This window comes from Plutella xylostella, chromosome 9 (genome assembly GCF_932276165.1).
Source record: "Plutella xylostella chromosome 9, ilPluXylo3.1, whole genome shotgun sequence".
NCBI classification, from domain to species: domain Eukaryota; kingdom Metazoa; phylum Arthropoda; class Insecta; order Lepidoptera; family Plutellidae; genus Plutella; species Plutella xylostella.
The window spans coordinates 11,312,002-11,329,887 of NC_063989.1; the positions used below are offsets into that span (position 1 = coordinate 11,312,002).

The following is a 17,886-nucleotide window of genomic DNA, read 5'->3' on the forward strand; positions in this document are numbered from 1 at the left end:
TTCATGCATACAAAGTGGCGCCTCTAGCGGTTCTATTATGAAACTAATCGAACGTTAACTTTTTATTATGTAGTCTGAGCCTATCTGAAACCTAGTTAAACATTGTGAGATATGGCGTTTCGACTTTCTCCGTGTTCGGCATCATAAGGGTCACAGTGACAGTTAAATAAAGTCCATTTTTCTCTCCACCTTTAATTTGCAAGGTGCGGGTGCCTATATAAATAGAGTGAGTCGCCCGCGCGCCTCAGTTGGTTTTTGATTTTTGAAGTGAACACTTCGGCAAAATGGCTCAATGTAGCCACGGTTCTCGTCGGCTTCGCTCCGACGGGGAAAAATATAATATTGAATTTGCGGAGTCCTCGCTGCCGGGAGCTGTAGCGTGATGCGGACCAGGCGGCGCGGGGCCTGCTAATATAGATTCAAATATTTATCTACTGATATACTCATCAGTAGCTTATGGGTCACAGTTGGTTTTCTCTCCACCATGCGATAATAAACACATCTCACAATGTTTAACTAGGTTTCAGATAGGCTCAGACTACATAATAGACGCATTTTTCCTGAAATAAAAATGACATATTATGTATCTAGCCTATCTGAAACCTAGTCATTTCTGCATGGTGATATTACAACTGAGGCGCGCGGGCGACTCACTCTATTTATATAGGCACCCGCACCTTGCAAATTAAAGGTGGAGAGAAAAATGGACTTTATTTAACTGTCACTGTGACCCTTATGATGCCGAACACGGAGAAAGTCGAAACGCCATATCTCACAATGTTTAACTAGGTTTCAGATAGGCTAGATACATAATATGTCATTTTTATTTCAGGAAAAATGCGTCTATTTGATTTCTTTTGTCATCTTTATCTAAGTTCACATTATAGAGGCGCCACTTTGTATGCGAGAAAACACTAACTTTTCTTCAAACTACAAAACCTGTCCTACACCCTCGTATCTCCACAGCTGGGCCTGGATTCTCAACCACTCGCCTTTTAGTCTAGTGTTACCCCCTGACAGAGAACAATTTGTTTTTTGACGGAGAGTGACAAAACAGTTCAACAGCTAAAGCGTCCAGTAAGTTTTTTATGAAAGGGTGTTAGAATGTATTGCAATATGGTTACTATTACGTCATAATCATATTCATTTATTATTGCATAGTCTATAAGGTTAAGGACTATAAGGCTTTACGTCGCGCAACAGCCTTACCTTCCTACCGTAACTAGAGTCCTCTGTTAACTATTATTTTATTATACCTTTTAACAGTGTACATGTGTTTGGGTAAGCAACTTGAATTATATCACATTATCATATCTTAACTAAGAAAATGTTGTAAACCTGTTGTGTATACTTATAAATAAAATAAAATAAATAAAAAATAAAACAGACAGGCGATTTGAAAGACGGTTGGTCGAGAAATGCCCCGCTGGTCTACTGGTGGTAATACTCGTGAAGCCAGGCGGCGACGGTGCGGCGCGCGGCTTGCTGGACCTGCGTCATGCGAGCCGTGTCTGTGACTTGCCAGGGCTGCAGGTCGAAGCAGTGGGACGCCCTGCGATGGAGAATGGGGAGGGTGAGGTGGAGAAATGTGGTGCGGTGGTGGCGGTAATAGCCAAAATTATCAAATGAAACAATAAACCTTACTGAGACGAAATTTAAGAAATTTGTAAAAACTACCTTATGTAGTAAAGCTTATTATAGTATAAATTATTATCTAAACAGACAAAAACGCCTGGTCTTGTCCGCCTCAGCTAAGGCATTTGGAAAAATGAATTAGATAAATATAGCTTGAGTAAAATTGTATTAGATATAAGTAAAATTATTGTACTAGATATAAGCAGAAAGTTGAAAAGATGCTCGAGGAGTTTCTTTCGCCATTTCTTTCCTCCTTATATGACAGGGCCTTTGTGAAATGGGGGTAGAGTAATATTATGATAATGGACAAATAATTGTAAAATTTTACGTCCAATAAAGTGATATTCTATTCTATTCTAGCCTTCGCAGACGCGGGACGACTGTATTCCCCGAAGGGGAAGTCAGAGGCGACACAGTCACCGATTCTTCTCTGTACCTACATTTGTACTAACATGATAGGTCGCGAGTTGTATCGCCGTTATTGAATGAGTAGATAGTTAGTTACCATTGCACTTAGGGTACACACTAGAATCTGGATGAGCAGGTTTCCTAACGATGTTTACCTTCACCGTATGCGCGAAGGTACAGAATTTCATAGAAATAATTGGTAGGTGCGCCGGGATTCTAACCCGCATCACTGGCGTGATAAGTTGACGCTTACCCGTCTGAGCTACCACCGCTCTTTTTCGCCCTAGGGATTTTTCACTAAGGCCCTGCTTCACAATGTCTGGTTAGTGGCTACTTGTGAGATAAAATACCTGCTCTCACTCTCTGTCATTATCTTTTTGTCAGTGACAGCATGTATTTTATCTCACAAGTAGCCACGAACCAGACATTGCGAAGCAGGGCCTTAGTGAAAAGTCCCTAGAGCGAAAAAGAGCGGTGGTTGCTCTAGCTCTACTAACCTCGGCACCAGGTAAGTTGGCGACGATTCCTTGAGCTCCCTATCCACCACTCCCAGGTAGTGCCACGGGTCGATGGCGCCGTGGATGTTGATGGTGTTGTTGACGTCCGGGCGCAGGCCGCCGAACATCCTGTTGGACCGCGCCACGGATGCACGGACGAAGGATTCGTCGAATCTGAGGGTAGGAGGAAGGTTTATGGATGGCATTGAATAATACTTACGTATATAAAAAAACTGTGTTACTAAACCAGCAATATGTCGATTCCAAAAATCACAGCGCCGGCGAATCGCGTATATACCTAGTGACGTTTATCTATGTAGATTACGATGCGTGTTGTGGCAGCAGCACCTATAAGGGTGAAAAAAGTTCCGTAGACTGAATTAGCTCAAGTTCTACGTTTTTACGCCTTTTGTAGCCAAGACTACCTATGCACTAGAATGTAAGTACCTATGCATTATATTGCCTAATGCCCATCCTATACCTACCTATTACAAACACAACAGTTGGTAAGCATAGGTATAACTAGATGTTTGTTACTCTCTCGGGAAAACGGAAGTTCGGTAGCAAGCTTTGGATTAAGACATACATAGGTACTTTTGATCAAACGCCTGCGGGAATAGCTACTTATCCAAACGATGTACTAACCTGCTGTCATAAGCCTGCTTGCACAGATCGGCGTAGAACTCTACATTCAGCCAGCGACTGAGCGGAGAGAAGACTGACCCTGTGGGCGGCGCGATCTGGAAGTACGCGTACTCTGTGCACGTCTGGTAGTACCACGCGCGACCTGCGGGGAGTGGGGAGAGGGGGTTTATATAAATATAAATAAATAAATATGTGGGGACATCTCACACACGGCCATCCGACCCCAAGCTAGGCAGAACCTGTGTTATGGGTGTCGGACAGCTGACTACACAAATACATAGATAGATAAGTACATACTAAATATAAATATCAACACCCGAGTACAAATATCTGTCTTTCAACAAATATCTGCCCCAGCGAGGAATCGAACCCGGGAGCTTTGACATAGAAGTCAGGGTCACTAACCACTACGCCATTCAGCCGTCAAATTATGTTCTGTGTATTAGAATATCTGTGCATGTATGGGCTAATTTTTTTAGTGTAAGAGCCTTGCCATAGCGATGTCGCCAGCATGGAAGTCAGCCGTACAACTAAGTTAGTTCTACTTCACATAGCTTAGCTGGCATAGTTTGCGGTGGACGCTCATGTATGAAAACTGGCTCAACTATGCGGGCTAAGCTAAACTAACTTTGTTTAGCCGGCAGTGCGTCCGGCTTTAGTATTTAGTTAGTTAGTTAGTGTGGCAACGTCGCCAGGTGAGGCAGTTACCATCCTAACTAATATTATAAGTGCGAAAGTAACTGTGTCTGTCTGTTACGCTTTCACGCCAAAACTACTGATCTGATTTGCATGAAATTGGGTATACAGATGGTCTAGACCCTGGGAAAGAACATAGGCAATTTTTTTATCCCGGAATTCCCACGGGAAAACTATTTAAGGCGAAGCGAAGCTCGCGGGAACAGCTAGTATTTAATAAACAATTGCAACACTCACCAGTCGACACTGCGTCGTTCTTGTAACTATTGACATAGTCTTCATAGCGGATCTCGTAGCACTGTCCCGGAGACAGCCCGGACGTCACCAGCCCGCCGATGCTCTCCATGGGGGTCGCGCCTGACGGTTGAAGGGTTATTGCTGTTATTGTACTTACTGAGAGGACGTTAATACATGGCTGTGATAAGTAGTTAGCTCTGCTCATATTATTATACTTAATAATTATTATTAAGCTTATAAGTATTGTATACCAACTAGTTTTAAGTCTTTTTTTAAAAGATGGCTCAGGAGTTTTTTGCCTCCATTCTTCTCCTTAGACAGAAAGAGCCCCCCCTTATCCGAACGGAGAGTAATTTGTAAAAATTGACGTTAAACAGAAAATTTTATATTTTTTCGATGAATAAATTTTTTGACTTAATGGGGTACTTAAGTATTTTTCATTTTTATCGCTACTTCACTAGCGGTGTAGGTCGGCGCTTTCATTCGTCGTCTGTGACCGTCGCCAGCAAGTGGGGATGCACGAAAGCGATGTATCAAAATCTAAATAGACCCCCAAGATTGCCAACACGCTAAGAAGTGGGTCCGAAGGACGTAAAAAGGTACCGCTCAGTAGGCATTGTTTGCATACTATCTATTGCAAGGCTTATGAGATCTTATCGATGTTCTAAACCGTTTGCTAGATCTTTAGATAGTTAACAGTGGTTTCATTATTCTGTAATTATGTTCCAGACAGTGACAGCAAGTATTTTATCCCACAGGTAGCCATTATCCAGACATTGTGATACAGGCCCCAATACAAATAAACCTCTTACCATAGACGTTATTGACCAAGTTGTTACAAAAATTCCTCAGCTCGGCCGGTCTTGCGTTCTGCACCTGCCCGCTCAGTGTCCACGTGATGAAGCCGGAGAAGTACCCCATCGTGAACTTGTCAGAGTAGTCGAGCGGGTCGGCGGGGGGCGGGCAGATCCTAAGGGAGAGACGTAGTGCTGTTATTTGAGGAGGTAACATTCAATCAGGGGTTTCATTAGTCACAAAAATAATAATAAAAGTAAGTCTGCTAACTGTAACTCGCTAGGTTCGCGTTTGTATTGTTTGTCATGCTTTCAGTGGAAAACGGCTAGACGATTTTATTTTGTATGTATTTTGGCTGGTAATAAGCTGACTCCTAGGATCAACATATAGGTTACTTTTTAACCCGGAATTCCAACGGGAAAACATTTTATTAGGCGAAGCGTAGTTCGCAATAAAGCTAGTGCTTCATAAGCTTTGCGCAGACGAGGTACTGTCCCCGGGGACTCTACCTCGGTATAATGGATTTATCAGCATTAACTGGAATCCACGGGAATCGAAGCGTAGCTGGTAAAAATGCTAGTGCGTCATAAAAGTATTCATAGGTAGATTTGCGGAACAATTAGGTAGTACCATAGACTAATTATTAGTCTATGGTAGTACGGTGGCCTGCGCCTAAAAGTATACAGGCGGAGTTTTTAAAATAGCGATCTCAAGCTCAAATGCTGCTCAAGCACATCCACATAAACACCACTGCTACACACATCATACACAACACGTCCCCGGATTTATAACAGATGTAGCTAGTCCCTTCATCATCAGGGATCGCTATTTTAAAAACTCCGCCTGTATACTTTTAGTGGGGGGCTTGTCGCTCATGTCCGTAGGTACAAACCCTAGTTACCCTACACGTGCCCCCTGGGTGGTGCTAACGAGTGACAACGCCGAATGTCGGGCGGCGGTAAATCGACCCGACCTCCTCTCCTAGCAGAGGCGGCGATCTCCCGCCGTAAAAAAGGAGAATCACCAACACGCCTGCCAAGCGCGGTGATTATGGCAAAAACACCTCCTAATGATGGAAAAACCAAAGCCCCGGCCCCCAGTCCCCGGCAGCCCCGCTATCCCGGACTCCGGTAGCGGTCACGGTAACGGCGGGGCAGGGGGTGCGAAGAATCTCCGGCAGAGAGTCGGCTACCAGCCCAACCGACCCTTGCACCTGGCAACATATAACGCACGGACACTGAGGGAAGACGTGAAGATAGACGAGCTGGAAGAGGAAATCAGCAAGTTAAAATGGGACATTATAGGGTTATCCGAAGTCCGACGAGAGGGAGAGGATACGGAAATTCTCCAGTCCGGAAACTTGCTGTACCACCGGGAGGGCGACCAACTGTCCCAAGGGGGTGTCGGGTTCATCGTCAACAAGTCCCTCGTCAACAACATCGTTGAAATCGGAAGTGTGTCGACACGGGTTGCGTACCTCATCCTGAGAATATCTAAACGATATTCAATGAAGGTCATACAGGTTTACGCACCCACATCTAAGCACACCGATGATGAGGTCGAACTTGCGTATGAAGACGTATCGTCTGCCCTGCGTAAGTTCACTACTCATTTCACGGTGGTGATGGGAGACTTTAACGCGAAACTCGGAAAACAAGAAGGCGGCGAGACGAAAGTGGGGTCACATGGATTTGGAGTCAGGAACCATCGTGGGCAAATGCTGGCTGACTTCTTGGAGAAGGAGGGCCTCTATATGATGAACTCCTTCTACAAGAAGAAGCCACAAAGGAAGTGGACGTGGATTAGCCCCGATGGGAAGACTAAAAACGAGATCGACTTCATATTGACGGATAAGAAGCACATATTCAATGATGTCTCAATGATCAGTAGGGTTAAGACCGGCAGCGATTACCGACTCGTAAGAGGCACTTTTTAAATATAAACTGCAAAATAGAACGCTCCCGTCTAATGAAGTCCACGCTCCGTCCTACTCCTGCTCAAATTCAAGATCCCGAAAGCTTTCAGTCTGAGCTTTGCGACCGCCTGATATGTTTAGAGAATTGCGTTACAGTTGACGATTTAAATAATAGGTTTGTGGAAACTGTCCAAGAGGTAGGATCGAAATATTTTTCGTCCCGAACCAACCGAGGACCTCAAAAACTCTCAGATGGGACTCTGAGTCTCATAAGAGAACGGAGAGAAATGAGGTTGCAGTCTTCAGTTGATATGGTCGAATACAGACGTCTAAACAGACAGATCGCCAAAGCAAGACGTTGCGATATGAGACGCTACAATTGCAAGCGCATTCAAGACGCAATTGAGCAAAACAAGGGCTCCAAAGTCTTTGCTAGAAATCGATCTGTTCGACAGACTCTGTTGACCCAACTGAAGACCGACAGTGGCAACACCGTTTCATCAGTGCCCGAAATTCTGGGAGAAATTGAGAGATTCTACGGACAGTTATACACCACAACACAAAACCCTATTACCAGCGGTGCTCACGACAGCCGAGCGCCACTCACCCGACACTATACCGAAGATATTCCGGACGTCAGTCTAGACGAGATTAGTATAGCTCTCAAACAGCTAAAAAACAACAAAGCTCCGGGAGATGATGGAATAACGACAGAACTTCTGAAAGCCGGCGGTAGACCGATTTTAATAGCACTTCGGAGGCTGTTTAATTCCGTCATACTCGAAGGCACAGGCCCGGAGGCATGGAGCAGAAGTGTAGTGACTTTGTTCTTCAAGAAAGGCAACAAAGCCCTATTGAAGAATTATAGACCCATTGCACTTCTGAGCCATGTGTACAAGCTGTTTTCGAGAGTTATTACGAATCGTCTCGAGCAAAGACTCGACGACTTCCAGCCACCCGAACAAGCCGGGTTCCGAAAAGGCTATAGTACCATAGATCATATACACACGCTTCGGCAGGTTATACAGAAGACCGAGGAGTATAATCTACCTTTATGTCTAGCGTTTGTGGACTATGAGAAAGCCTTTGATTCTATTGAGCTCTGGGCGATGCTTCAATCCCTTCAGCGGTGCCATATAGACTATCGCTATATCGAGGTGTTGAGATGTATGTACAATGCTGCCACAATGTCAGTTCGATTACACGAACATAGCACAAAACCGATCCAGTTGCAAAGGGGCGTGAGACAGGGAGATGTTATTTCTCCGAAACTGTTCACCTGTGCACTGGAAGATGTTTTTAAGCTTGTAGAGTGGAAAAGACTGGGCATTAACGTCAATGGCGAATATATCTCTCATCTACGATTTGCTGATGACATAGTTATTATGGCGGAAACGCTGGAGGAGTTGGGCGAAATGCTCACAGACCTCAATGATGCCTCTAAACAAGTTGGGCTGAAAATGAACATGGACAAGACAAAGGTCATGTCGAACGAACATGTTTCATCATCGCCCGTAACTGTAGGAGGTGTCACCATCGAAGTTGTCGATCAGTATCCCTACCTAGGACAAGTGATCCGATTAGGTAAATCCAACTTCGATAAAGAGGTAGCTCGTAGAATCCAACTCGGATGGGCAGCGTTCGGGAAATTACGACACATCTTCACCGAAAACATACCTCAGTGTCTGAAAACATAAGTTTTCAATCAGTGCGTGTTGCCAGTGATGACTTACGGAGCCGAGACGTGGTGCTTCACCAAAGGGCTTATCCACAAGCTCAGAGTTGCTCAGCGTGCTATGGAAAGGGCTATGTTAGGCGTGTCCCTGCGAGATAGGATTCGCAATGAAGAAATCCGCAGGAGAACTAAAGTTACCGACATAGCCAAAAGGATTAGCACGCTGAAGTGGCAATGGGCTGGCCACGTAGCCCGCAGAGCCGACGACCGCTGGAGTAGAAAGGTTCTGGAGTGGAGACCCCGTGTCGGCAAACGGCGTGTCGGTCGCCCCCCAACCCGTTGGTCTGATGATCTGCGGAAGGTAGCGGGAAGCCGCTGGATGCAGATGGCGGGTGACCGTTTGGGGTGGCGATCGTTAGGAGAGGCCTATGTCCAACAGTGGACTACAGAAGGCTGAGAGAGAGAGAGAGTATACTTTTAGGCGCAGGCCACCGTACCTAGACCTGAAATCCTGAATTTAAAGAGTTTGGGGATTGTGTTGGAGTCATAAGAATAGTACCTGGTCCACTAACCAGCACTACACCAGCGAGGTGGACTAGGCCTAAACCCATCCTTCATTAGAAGGAGACCCGTGCCCCAGCAGTGGGGACGTGATGGGTCGTGATGAATACCTACTTGAATGCCTGCTCCAGCAGTTCCCTGCCTTCTTCCGTCTCGGTGGCGGCCACAGTCGCGGCGATGCCGTCGCGCAACACCGCAGCACAGGCGTCGCCGCCTTCTGCGCGGAATGCGGACTCTACCACGGTTAGGTAACCTGTAAGGAATAGACGTGGTTATGATATGTAGTTGTGTGAGATAGAAGGCTGCACTGTCAGGGTTATACGTATAGAAAAAAAAAGTCACTTTATCGAGATTCGCCATAAATATGGCGCTGTAATTGGAGGAAGGCACAGTAAACGAATATTATTATGTCTGTACCGTATTACTATTACATTAAGGTTGCGCTTAGGGCTTTTTCAATCCGATTGGCTAATCATTTCAAAATAGTGACAAACAGTTTTCTGACGAAATGCCTCATTCATCTCCAAATATGGTCTATAACGGTTAATATAGGTATGCCCAACTTTACAACTACTTAACATGATATTAACAATCATGATTCATATCATCAATAACCAGACAAAACCCAGAACTCACCAGTAAAATCCACCTCAGCTTTAATCGGCGCGCTAGACGCGACGGTCCCCAGCACTAGATGAGCGTACCTCTGCTTGAACCACAGCACCATATTCCCGGCGTAGGACCCGCCCACCAGCACCACGGGGCTGGTGGAGAACCGAGGCTGCTCCTTGAGCATGCCTATGAATGTGGCCAGGTCGGCCAGCGCTTGGTCCACGTTGAGGTAGCGGAGGTTTTCTGTGGAGTGGGTTCTGGAAAGGAAGAAGGAAAATGTAAATTGTATTACCTATAATATAATATGTGGCATCTCACACACGGCCATCCGACCTACGGCATAGCAGTCAGGGTCACTAACCACTACGCCATTCGACCGTCAAACCTATTGACTTCACCCAGGGGTTCTAGTTGAAAACCAGCGCTATGGTGTGGTTTAGTACCTGCCATAGCATCAAGCTGAACTAGAACCCATTTCAGCACCGAGAAGCAACATTCTTTTAATTACTTATTTTTTTATTTACTTTATAAACTTTTTCTTGTAAATGTATGTGTTGTTTCTGTGTGTGTTAGAAATAAATAAATTTTCTTTCTTTCTTTCTTTCTTTCTTTCTATTGTGTCCCTTGTAAAATCTACCTTATTAATGGAGTATTCCGAGGAATCAGATCTTCTTCTTATGGTTTTAGTGACAAATACAAGAGCCACACCGTAACCGTTAAGTTCAGAAAGGACTGAACATTCAGACCAGCGTCAGTCAAGCGCCCAGGGTGCGCCGGAACCATAGAATAACAAGTTTATTCTATGGCCGGAACGTATATAAAGGAGAGTAGAGATACCTACGTGGCCTAAGTCTAGGAAGTAGGTAGTTAGGTTCTTATATAAGACTACCTATGCTATTCTAGAATTCTAGGTTCTCTTCGAGAGGAATATGAATATCTCTTGAGTAAAAAAAAATTGATAAAAACTGACATAATTCAGCGCAGTTGAACTTGAACCTTAGTTAAATATTAAAAAAAAAGTTCAATACTGAAAGTATTTCACAAAAAGTTTACTATACTTACGCGAAAGGTTGCGTTCGTCCATAGAACCTGTGCTCTGTGTAGATCAGGTATCCATTGTTCTCCCTGGCCATCTCAAACATGTTGCCAGTGAGGAGGAACCCGGAGGATATCTCCCATTCACCTCCAACCATGATGAAGATGGGCGCTCCCGTGCCGTTGAAGAACTGCTCATTGTACATGTAACGCTGTGAGGAGGGGATAAGGCGCATTATTGAGTGGACATGTTATAAAGAACTATTTACCTATGTTAGAAATTAGAATCTCTCAATCAATATGGTAAATAATAACGACGAATATTTTAAAAACTTGATGTGTCTTAAGTCTTGTTGTTTCCAGAGGTAGAGTAAAATTATTAACTACTTACTACAGTTATTATTTTATGATATTAAAATCTAGCTACAGTTAGTTAAATACCAAAATGCTAAATTGTAGTATCAGCAGTTGATACCCAACAGTTACAGTATAACTACAGTTCATGTCAAACAGATATATAAACAGACTAAACAGATAACTATATTACCAAAGACTTCCCACCAGCCACTACCAACTCACCATCTGATAAGTCCGATCATCGAGCGGATTGAAATGATCGACCGGGACCGTGACCCACGCGGTCGCCACCGCCCGGGCGTCCCGGGGCTCCGCCGGCGGACGCAGCCACACCCGCAGTGGCGGCTCCACCAGCAGCCGCACAGGGGATGACGCGAGCGAGGGCGCTAGTAGGCAGAATAGGGGGAGGAGCCACTGGAAGCGTGTTAGATAGATAGATAATAAAAATGCACAACATAGACGGTACAAATGGCGGTCTTATTACCTATTACGAGTAATTTCTTTCAGAAAGCCTCGGGGGTGAGAAATTACCTAGGTATACAAGAAAAGAGAAAGTGCAAAAAATTGTGTTGTAAAAGTTTAGTAACTCTATAATGATCACACGCGCAGAGGAGGGTCTATGAGCAGACGCACGGGGGATGAGGCGTTAATAGGCAGAAGAGAGGAAGGAGCCACTGGAAGAGTTTAAGTAAAAGTTTTGTAAATCTATGGGTATGGTGATCTCAGATCCAGTGGAGGGTCTTTGGGCAGCCGGAGTGAGTATGAGCTCAGCGATGGCGCTAAAACACAGAACGGGGGGAGGAGCCACTGGCAGTGTCATGGTTAACGTTTTGTTAAGATTTTGTATGATTTTTGTCAGTGAGGTCGTAAAAAGTGGGTTTAAAGTGCTGGGGGTGTGGGGTGTGGTGGTTTTAGGTAATCCTTGTATTTCGAGTAGAAGGTAAGGTAAGGTACACAAATTATTAGAATAGGTACCTATTGATTACAAAAAGAATAACAGGGGATAGTTAACTCCCTATTCCTAACATGTGGGAAAGGACGTAAAATAAAGAGTGGAAAAACTGGGGATAAATAAAGTATACCTACGGAATATATACATAGTACTGTACTTACCATGATGTTTATATCCTAATAACTGACTATCTTGAAACACATAAAACTGTTTCATTCATTATAATCAAAAAATTGCTAATACGATAGCGTTTATCAATATCATTATTGATAAACATTGTTTAGCGATTGTTAAGAATGTAGGTAAGTGTTTCGTTATCTTATGGTTAGTCCAGTTTTAATTATTCACTCATAATCTTGATATACCTAACGATGATAAGGTGGGCAATTCATCAAGTTATAAACTCACGAAAGCAGATAATAAGTACACATGTGCATATTTTTTTCAACATGATCGTCGAACCGAACCACGAGACTAGGTATTTCATGACAACATAGTTACTGAACAAACTGTACTGTCTTTCCTTCTTATAAGTACTACTTATGTACCTATAACATTAGAGCTTGAGAAAAACCATATTAACAAAATCATCGCTCTCTTAACGTATCTCCGGCAGTCACTAGTTGGTTCGAGTCTTATCTCAAGGGGCGTCAGCAGCGTATATTTACTGATACCGATTGTTCTTCCTGGTGTCCAGTGCTTGCTGGCGTTCCCCAAGGTAGCGTTCTCTCTCCTTTGCTTTTCTCTTTGTTTATCAACATATTAGCTAGTAAACTTACCTCTCTCTACCACTTTTATGCAGACGATCTCCAGCTCTATGCTGGTGCCACCTGAAAACTTGGATGCAGCTGTAACCCTCATCAATGACAACTTGGAGATCATCTCTAGGTGGGTTAAGTAATTTGGGCTGTTACTAAACCCTACTAAGTCTCAGGCAATTGTAATCGGCAACCCCTGAACAAGATAGATTTCACAGCTGCTAGAAAGGTCAGGTATGATCAAACAGACATATCTTACGTATCATCCGTAAAAAAAAATGGCGTGATCATGGACATAACTCTCTCTTGGATCCCACATAGGTCGACTCAGTGAGCAGAAAAGTACCTATTTGTTAATCAGTACTGGCATTTACGAAAAACAACCAAAAATATTGCGTTTTTTCGTTGACGTTGTTTTTCTGCTAAGCATTACTTTTGGGGGTTTATTTTTGTAGGCCCATTCTGAGAGGCAAGTGCGCCTATCTCCATGTTTTTAAAAACTAGCATTATATCCTAAATTTATCAGTATATTCACTGAATCAACGTAACATTATTATCTCAAAGTACCAAATATTGTAAATTTTATAAATACATGTTTAGTTCAGTATATAGAGAATATATTTATATTTTTCGTATAGAATAACAACAACCCATCATAGTACTTTATAATTTATACACATCGTGGACCCCGCAGCATCTTCAAAAATATTATAGTTTTATTACTAATGCACATATTTCTACAGGGCACTGAAAATATAATAATCACTATTTTCATCGATTATTCAATTCATTTATTCATTTTTAAAGTAATGAATGCCGCATACGCATCAGCAACGGTGTCCGTAGGGTCGTCCGCAGTTCCCGGTGACACAGTACAGGCGTTTTGTGGGTTCACCCGCGCGGTACGGACTTGACCCGATTATGTTGCCTCTGTGGGACAAAAAATATTATTTCAATTATTAAGAGTACGTAGGTTTTGTCTGAGAGCTCCGCCGTAAAGTTTTTCCGTGCATATTGAAGGATAAAAGTACCTACATTGATAACATAAACCTTCATCTTAAATCACTGTATTATTAAGAACCGCATCAAATACCTACGCTGTGTAGTTTTAAAGATATACACGATAGGGTAGGGACAGACGCAAAGAGCGTCTTTTCTTTATCCTAGGGAGTGATTATACCAGATGTAGACGGTTAATCATCGGCTCTTATAATATACCTACATGGCTGCTCACTGCCACCTCAGCGAAATTTTAAGAGGCAGGGTTGATTACGATTTATATTTTCCGATGTTAGGTATATTAAGTATAAATAGGTACTCACCCAGGTCCATAGTTGCAGACTATGAAGAACTTAGTACTCCGCTTATCCTGAGTCCGAGAGACAAACAGTCCACAGCCGAGGTACGAGCTATCTGCCCACGCCATCTGGGAATAAAAAAACGACACTAAGTATCACATATTTTCTTCCGAAGACATGGCAAAGGGTATGTATGTATTTGCTAGCCCTAGACTCGGCTACGGAAGGGCGTGTATTGTTTAGTGTACACTATATACACTTGTGTCTGGCTACTTTTCGGCGCGAAGTATAAGATTGATCGGAGCCTATAACCAGCTTTCTATATTTGTATGCTCCCATAAATTGCAACTTCTTAAATCAAACTTACCTCTTTGGCCTCGAAAAATCAAGATTCAGGACACTAACACTTTACAAAGATCACACTCACCTGAGTGAAATGGCCGATATCCTCGCTTCCTTCAGCAAAGTCCTCTTCCGTCATTGGCCCATACTTCCAGTCTTTGTACTCGTCCCACCAGGACTTTAGAGCCATCTCCATAGAGAAGGAGGCGCGGCGGGCCGTCGTCTGGTACATGTATATGTTCTCGCCAGTCTCGAAACGCTTGGAATCTGAAATTCATAGTTGCATGTTTTACACTCGTGCGGGTAAATGCGTAGGTGTGCGTTGTTTGTTTAATTTTGTATGTTTTGCAGTAATTTACAAATAAGCTCGCGATATAACATTATTATATTTATTTATGTACCTATATTGATATATATATTAATTATAGTTATTGTATTTATATTCAATGGTGTTGCTAAAGTTATCGTAGTATCGCAAAACTCAAATAGCTAAATGGATTTTTGATATTGCACAGTAACATTTAAACCTTTCTAGAAACATGTGTTATTTATTATCTATAATTATTTACGACAGCTTTTATGGCCAATATTCCGACTAAACGATTCATACATTTTTAGGGTTCCGTAGCCAAAATGGCAAAAACGGAACCCTTATAGTTTCGTCATGTCCGTCTGTCCGTCTGTCCGTCTGTCCGTCTGTCACAGCCGATTTACTCGGAAACTATAAGTACTACAGTGATGAAATTTGATGGGAATATGTGTTGTATGAACCGCTACAAAAATATGACACTAAATAGTAAAAAAAAGAATTGGGGGTGGGGCCCCCCATACATGTAACTGAGGGATGAAATTTTTTTTTTCGATGTACATACCCGTGTGGGGTATCAATGGAAAGGTCTTTTAAAATGATATAAAGTTTTCTAAAAAACATTTTTCTTAAAGTGAACGGTTTTTGAGATATCAGCTCTCAAAGTCGTAAAAAGTATGTCCCCCCCCCTCTATTTTTATAACTACGGGGTACAAAATTCTAAAAAAAATAGAGGTGATGCATGCTAATTAACTCTTTCAACGATTTTTGGTTTGATCAAAGTATCTCTTATAGTTTTTGAGATAGGTTGATTTAACTGTAATTTTGCTGCTACGGAACCCTTTGTGCGCGAGCCCGACTCGCACTTGGCCGGTTTTTTTTTATTTAATAGTGTTAAAACTTACTGATAGTGCGATTAGGGTTGTGCATGAAGACATTTCTTTCCGCCCAAAGTCCCGCCTTATGCGCTAGTTCTTTGTCCCAAACCTGTTAACAAGAGGAGGAAATTTATATTTTCATGGCACATCATACACACATATGCAGCTAACTAAAACTGATTCCTGTTGGGATAAAATAATATTCAATTAAACGTTCTCTAAAATTAATGAAAGCATTAACAGTTTGTTTTGTGTTATAGTGTGTGAATGAAATTAATTGTATTGTATAATTAGATTATGCTTATTGCTAGCCATCTGAAAACGAAATAGTAATTACATCATTCGAACATACTATTAAAAAGGTTCCGGTATAGGTCTACTATATAGGTTTCTTTAGCAGGCCTTACCAGAATACTAAAGTAACAATTTTTTTTAAAGGTACCTAAATAAAAACTATAGATTACGAAGTGCTATTGAAAATATTTCAAATAGAAGAAAACTATGAATTAATTCAAAGCAACAGCACTATTTCAATCGTTGCAAATTTAAAATAATTGATACAAGTCCGTATTATTTTCTCGATTTAAAAAAGTGGTACGAAGCATTTCTTATAACAAGTAACATTATTAAAAAAACATATAAGTAGTAAATGGCTGGTAGAAAATGCTTTTAGCATTAAATCCACCTTTTGTACACTTATGTTATATTTGTGCAATAAAGTATTACATAAATAATTAAATAAATACATATTTCATGTTGTTGCACAAAAATATATTTAACTTCTTTTTTTTCATTAATTATTCAACACTGTCGTTACCTACATAGTAATAATAGCATAGTATTACTTAAAAAGTATGCTATGGCTAGCAAGGCCTAACCCCTCTGCTTAATATATCAATTCCTCAACACCCTAAGTGTAAGTGTTGCAAAAAGGGTATACTAAGCCGAAACCTATATGTGCAGCATAGTATAGGTATCTAAGCCCGAAAATTAAATCAGAATTTCAAAATTCAAAAAAAAAATACTATGCTGCACATAGGTATAGGTTGCGGATTAGTACATATATATCCTTTTTCAACACCCTGTATAATCTAAACTCACCATAAACTTCATGTCAGTAGCGCCGGGATACCCCGAGAGAGTGCCGTTAGCGATCCTCATCCGCCGCACATTGTGCCCGTCCACCAGCTGTCTGATCTCGTCACACGACAGCTTAATCACTGAAATACAACAATCACTGTCATTCATACACTGGATAGGACAATAAACAAAACTAAATTGTCACAATGAAAGTAATCAGACTGGTATTGCTTTCCAAAATTCAAATTGACAAAAAGCGCACTCAAATTATTGATTGGTAGCATACAACCACTCTGCTGACGTTAGTTTTCAAACACGAGGCAATAAAAAGCCGTTATCATTAAGAATAAAAAGTATTTAATACACACATTTGCACTGAGCAGCGGTGAGCACTGTTAAAAGAAATGCGAGAGAAAAATGCATTGTTAACACTGAGGCCACCATTCCATGTGAGATATCGGCTCGTATTAACAATATCGGCCGAAACGTTACACATATATAAAGGATATTCTACAAAATTTGCAAAACAAAATACACGAGTAAACCAATTTCAGGGTTGCCTCCCACATTAAACGAATCGGTTATAGTTAAAACTCTGAAAAGAATTGTAATTTATATCTACCTACCAACCTATTTAATATTGGGTAACTAAGATTTTTTTTCCGCAGTGGAAGATTTCAGTAGGCATACATAATACACTCCATTTACTAAACATTATGTTCTAACGATTGTAATGGCATGGCTAATATTTTTGTTTGTCTTCAGCCTTAGATAAAAGAGTTCTCTCTGTGACAAGACACATAGAGATAATAATTAGAAGCCAAATTACTTACATGCTTATGAATTTGTAAGTTGTGGAGTTGGCAGGAACAAATAAAAGGTTAGTCACTCAACATTTTCCTAATTTGTAATAATAAACCGCAGTTTATTAGTCAGAATGCCGCGGTATGTACTGAAGTCACCTTGCAGCAAAATGAGGAATTTCTTCCTTTGTTCCCGTAGTCTCCCTGTTCGTAATGGTTGATGATGATGCCATGATTGTTAGGTATCCAGAAGGGAAATATACCACAGTAATACAATGCTATAATCATTATATTAATTATGATTATACCAGTAAGTATATTAGATTAATTACCTATATTACTCTGTATATGTAAATTATTATTGATGTCTAAGCCAAATAAAGATTTTCTTTCTATATTT

General features: G+C 41.7%; 2 protein-coding genes across 2 annotated transcripts; both read right to left on the bottom strand.

The window, feature by feature from the left end:
* Positions 1–844: 844 nt before the first annotated feature.
* On the bottom strand, positions 845–12,319 carry LOC105386826 (thymus-specific serine protease). Its single transcript, XM_048622879.1, has 10 exons — positions 12,182–12,319; positions 11,291–11,482; positions 10,739–10,923; positions 9,701–9,933; positions 9,179–9,317; positions 4,931–5,088; positions 4,119–4,238; positions 3,186–3,327; positions 2,541–2,714; positions 845–1,552 (listed from the first exon to the last, which is right to left on the bottom strand). The coding sequence occupies exons 1-10, from the start codon at positions 12,182–12,184 to the stop codon at positions 1,432–1,434; spliced, it is 1,467 nt and encodes a 488-aa protein (XP_048478836.1). The 5' UTR covers positions 12,185–12,319; the 3' UTR covers positions 845–1,431.
* A 1,236-nt stretch (positions 12,320–13,555) lies between these two features.
* On the bottom strand, positions 13,556–17,210 carry LOC105386793 (scoloptoxin SSD976). Its single transcript, XM_038109359.2, has 6 exons — positions 17,052–17,210; positions 16,705–16,823; positions 15,631–15,712; positions 14,504–14,685; positions 14,101–14,204; positions 13,556–13,708 (listed from the first exon to the last, which is right to left on the bottom strand). The coding sequence occupies exons 1-6, from the start codon at positions 17,125–17,127 to the stop codon at positions 13,606–13,608; spliced, it is 666 nt and encodes a 221-aa protein (XP_037965287.2). The 5' UTR covers positions 17,128–17,210; the 3' UTR covers positions 13,556–13,605.
* Positions 17,211–17,886: the final 676 nt, after the last annotated feature.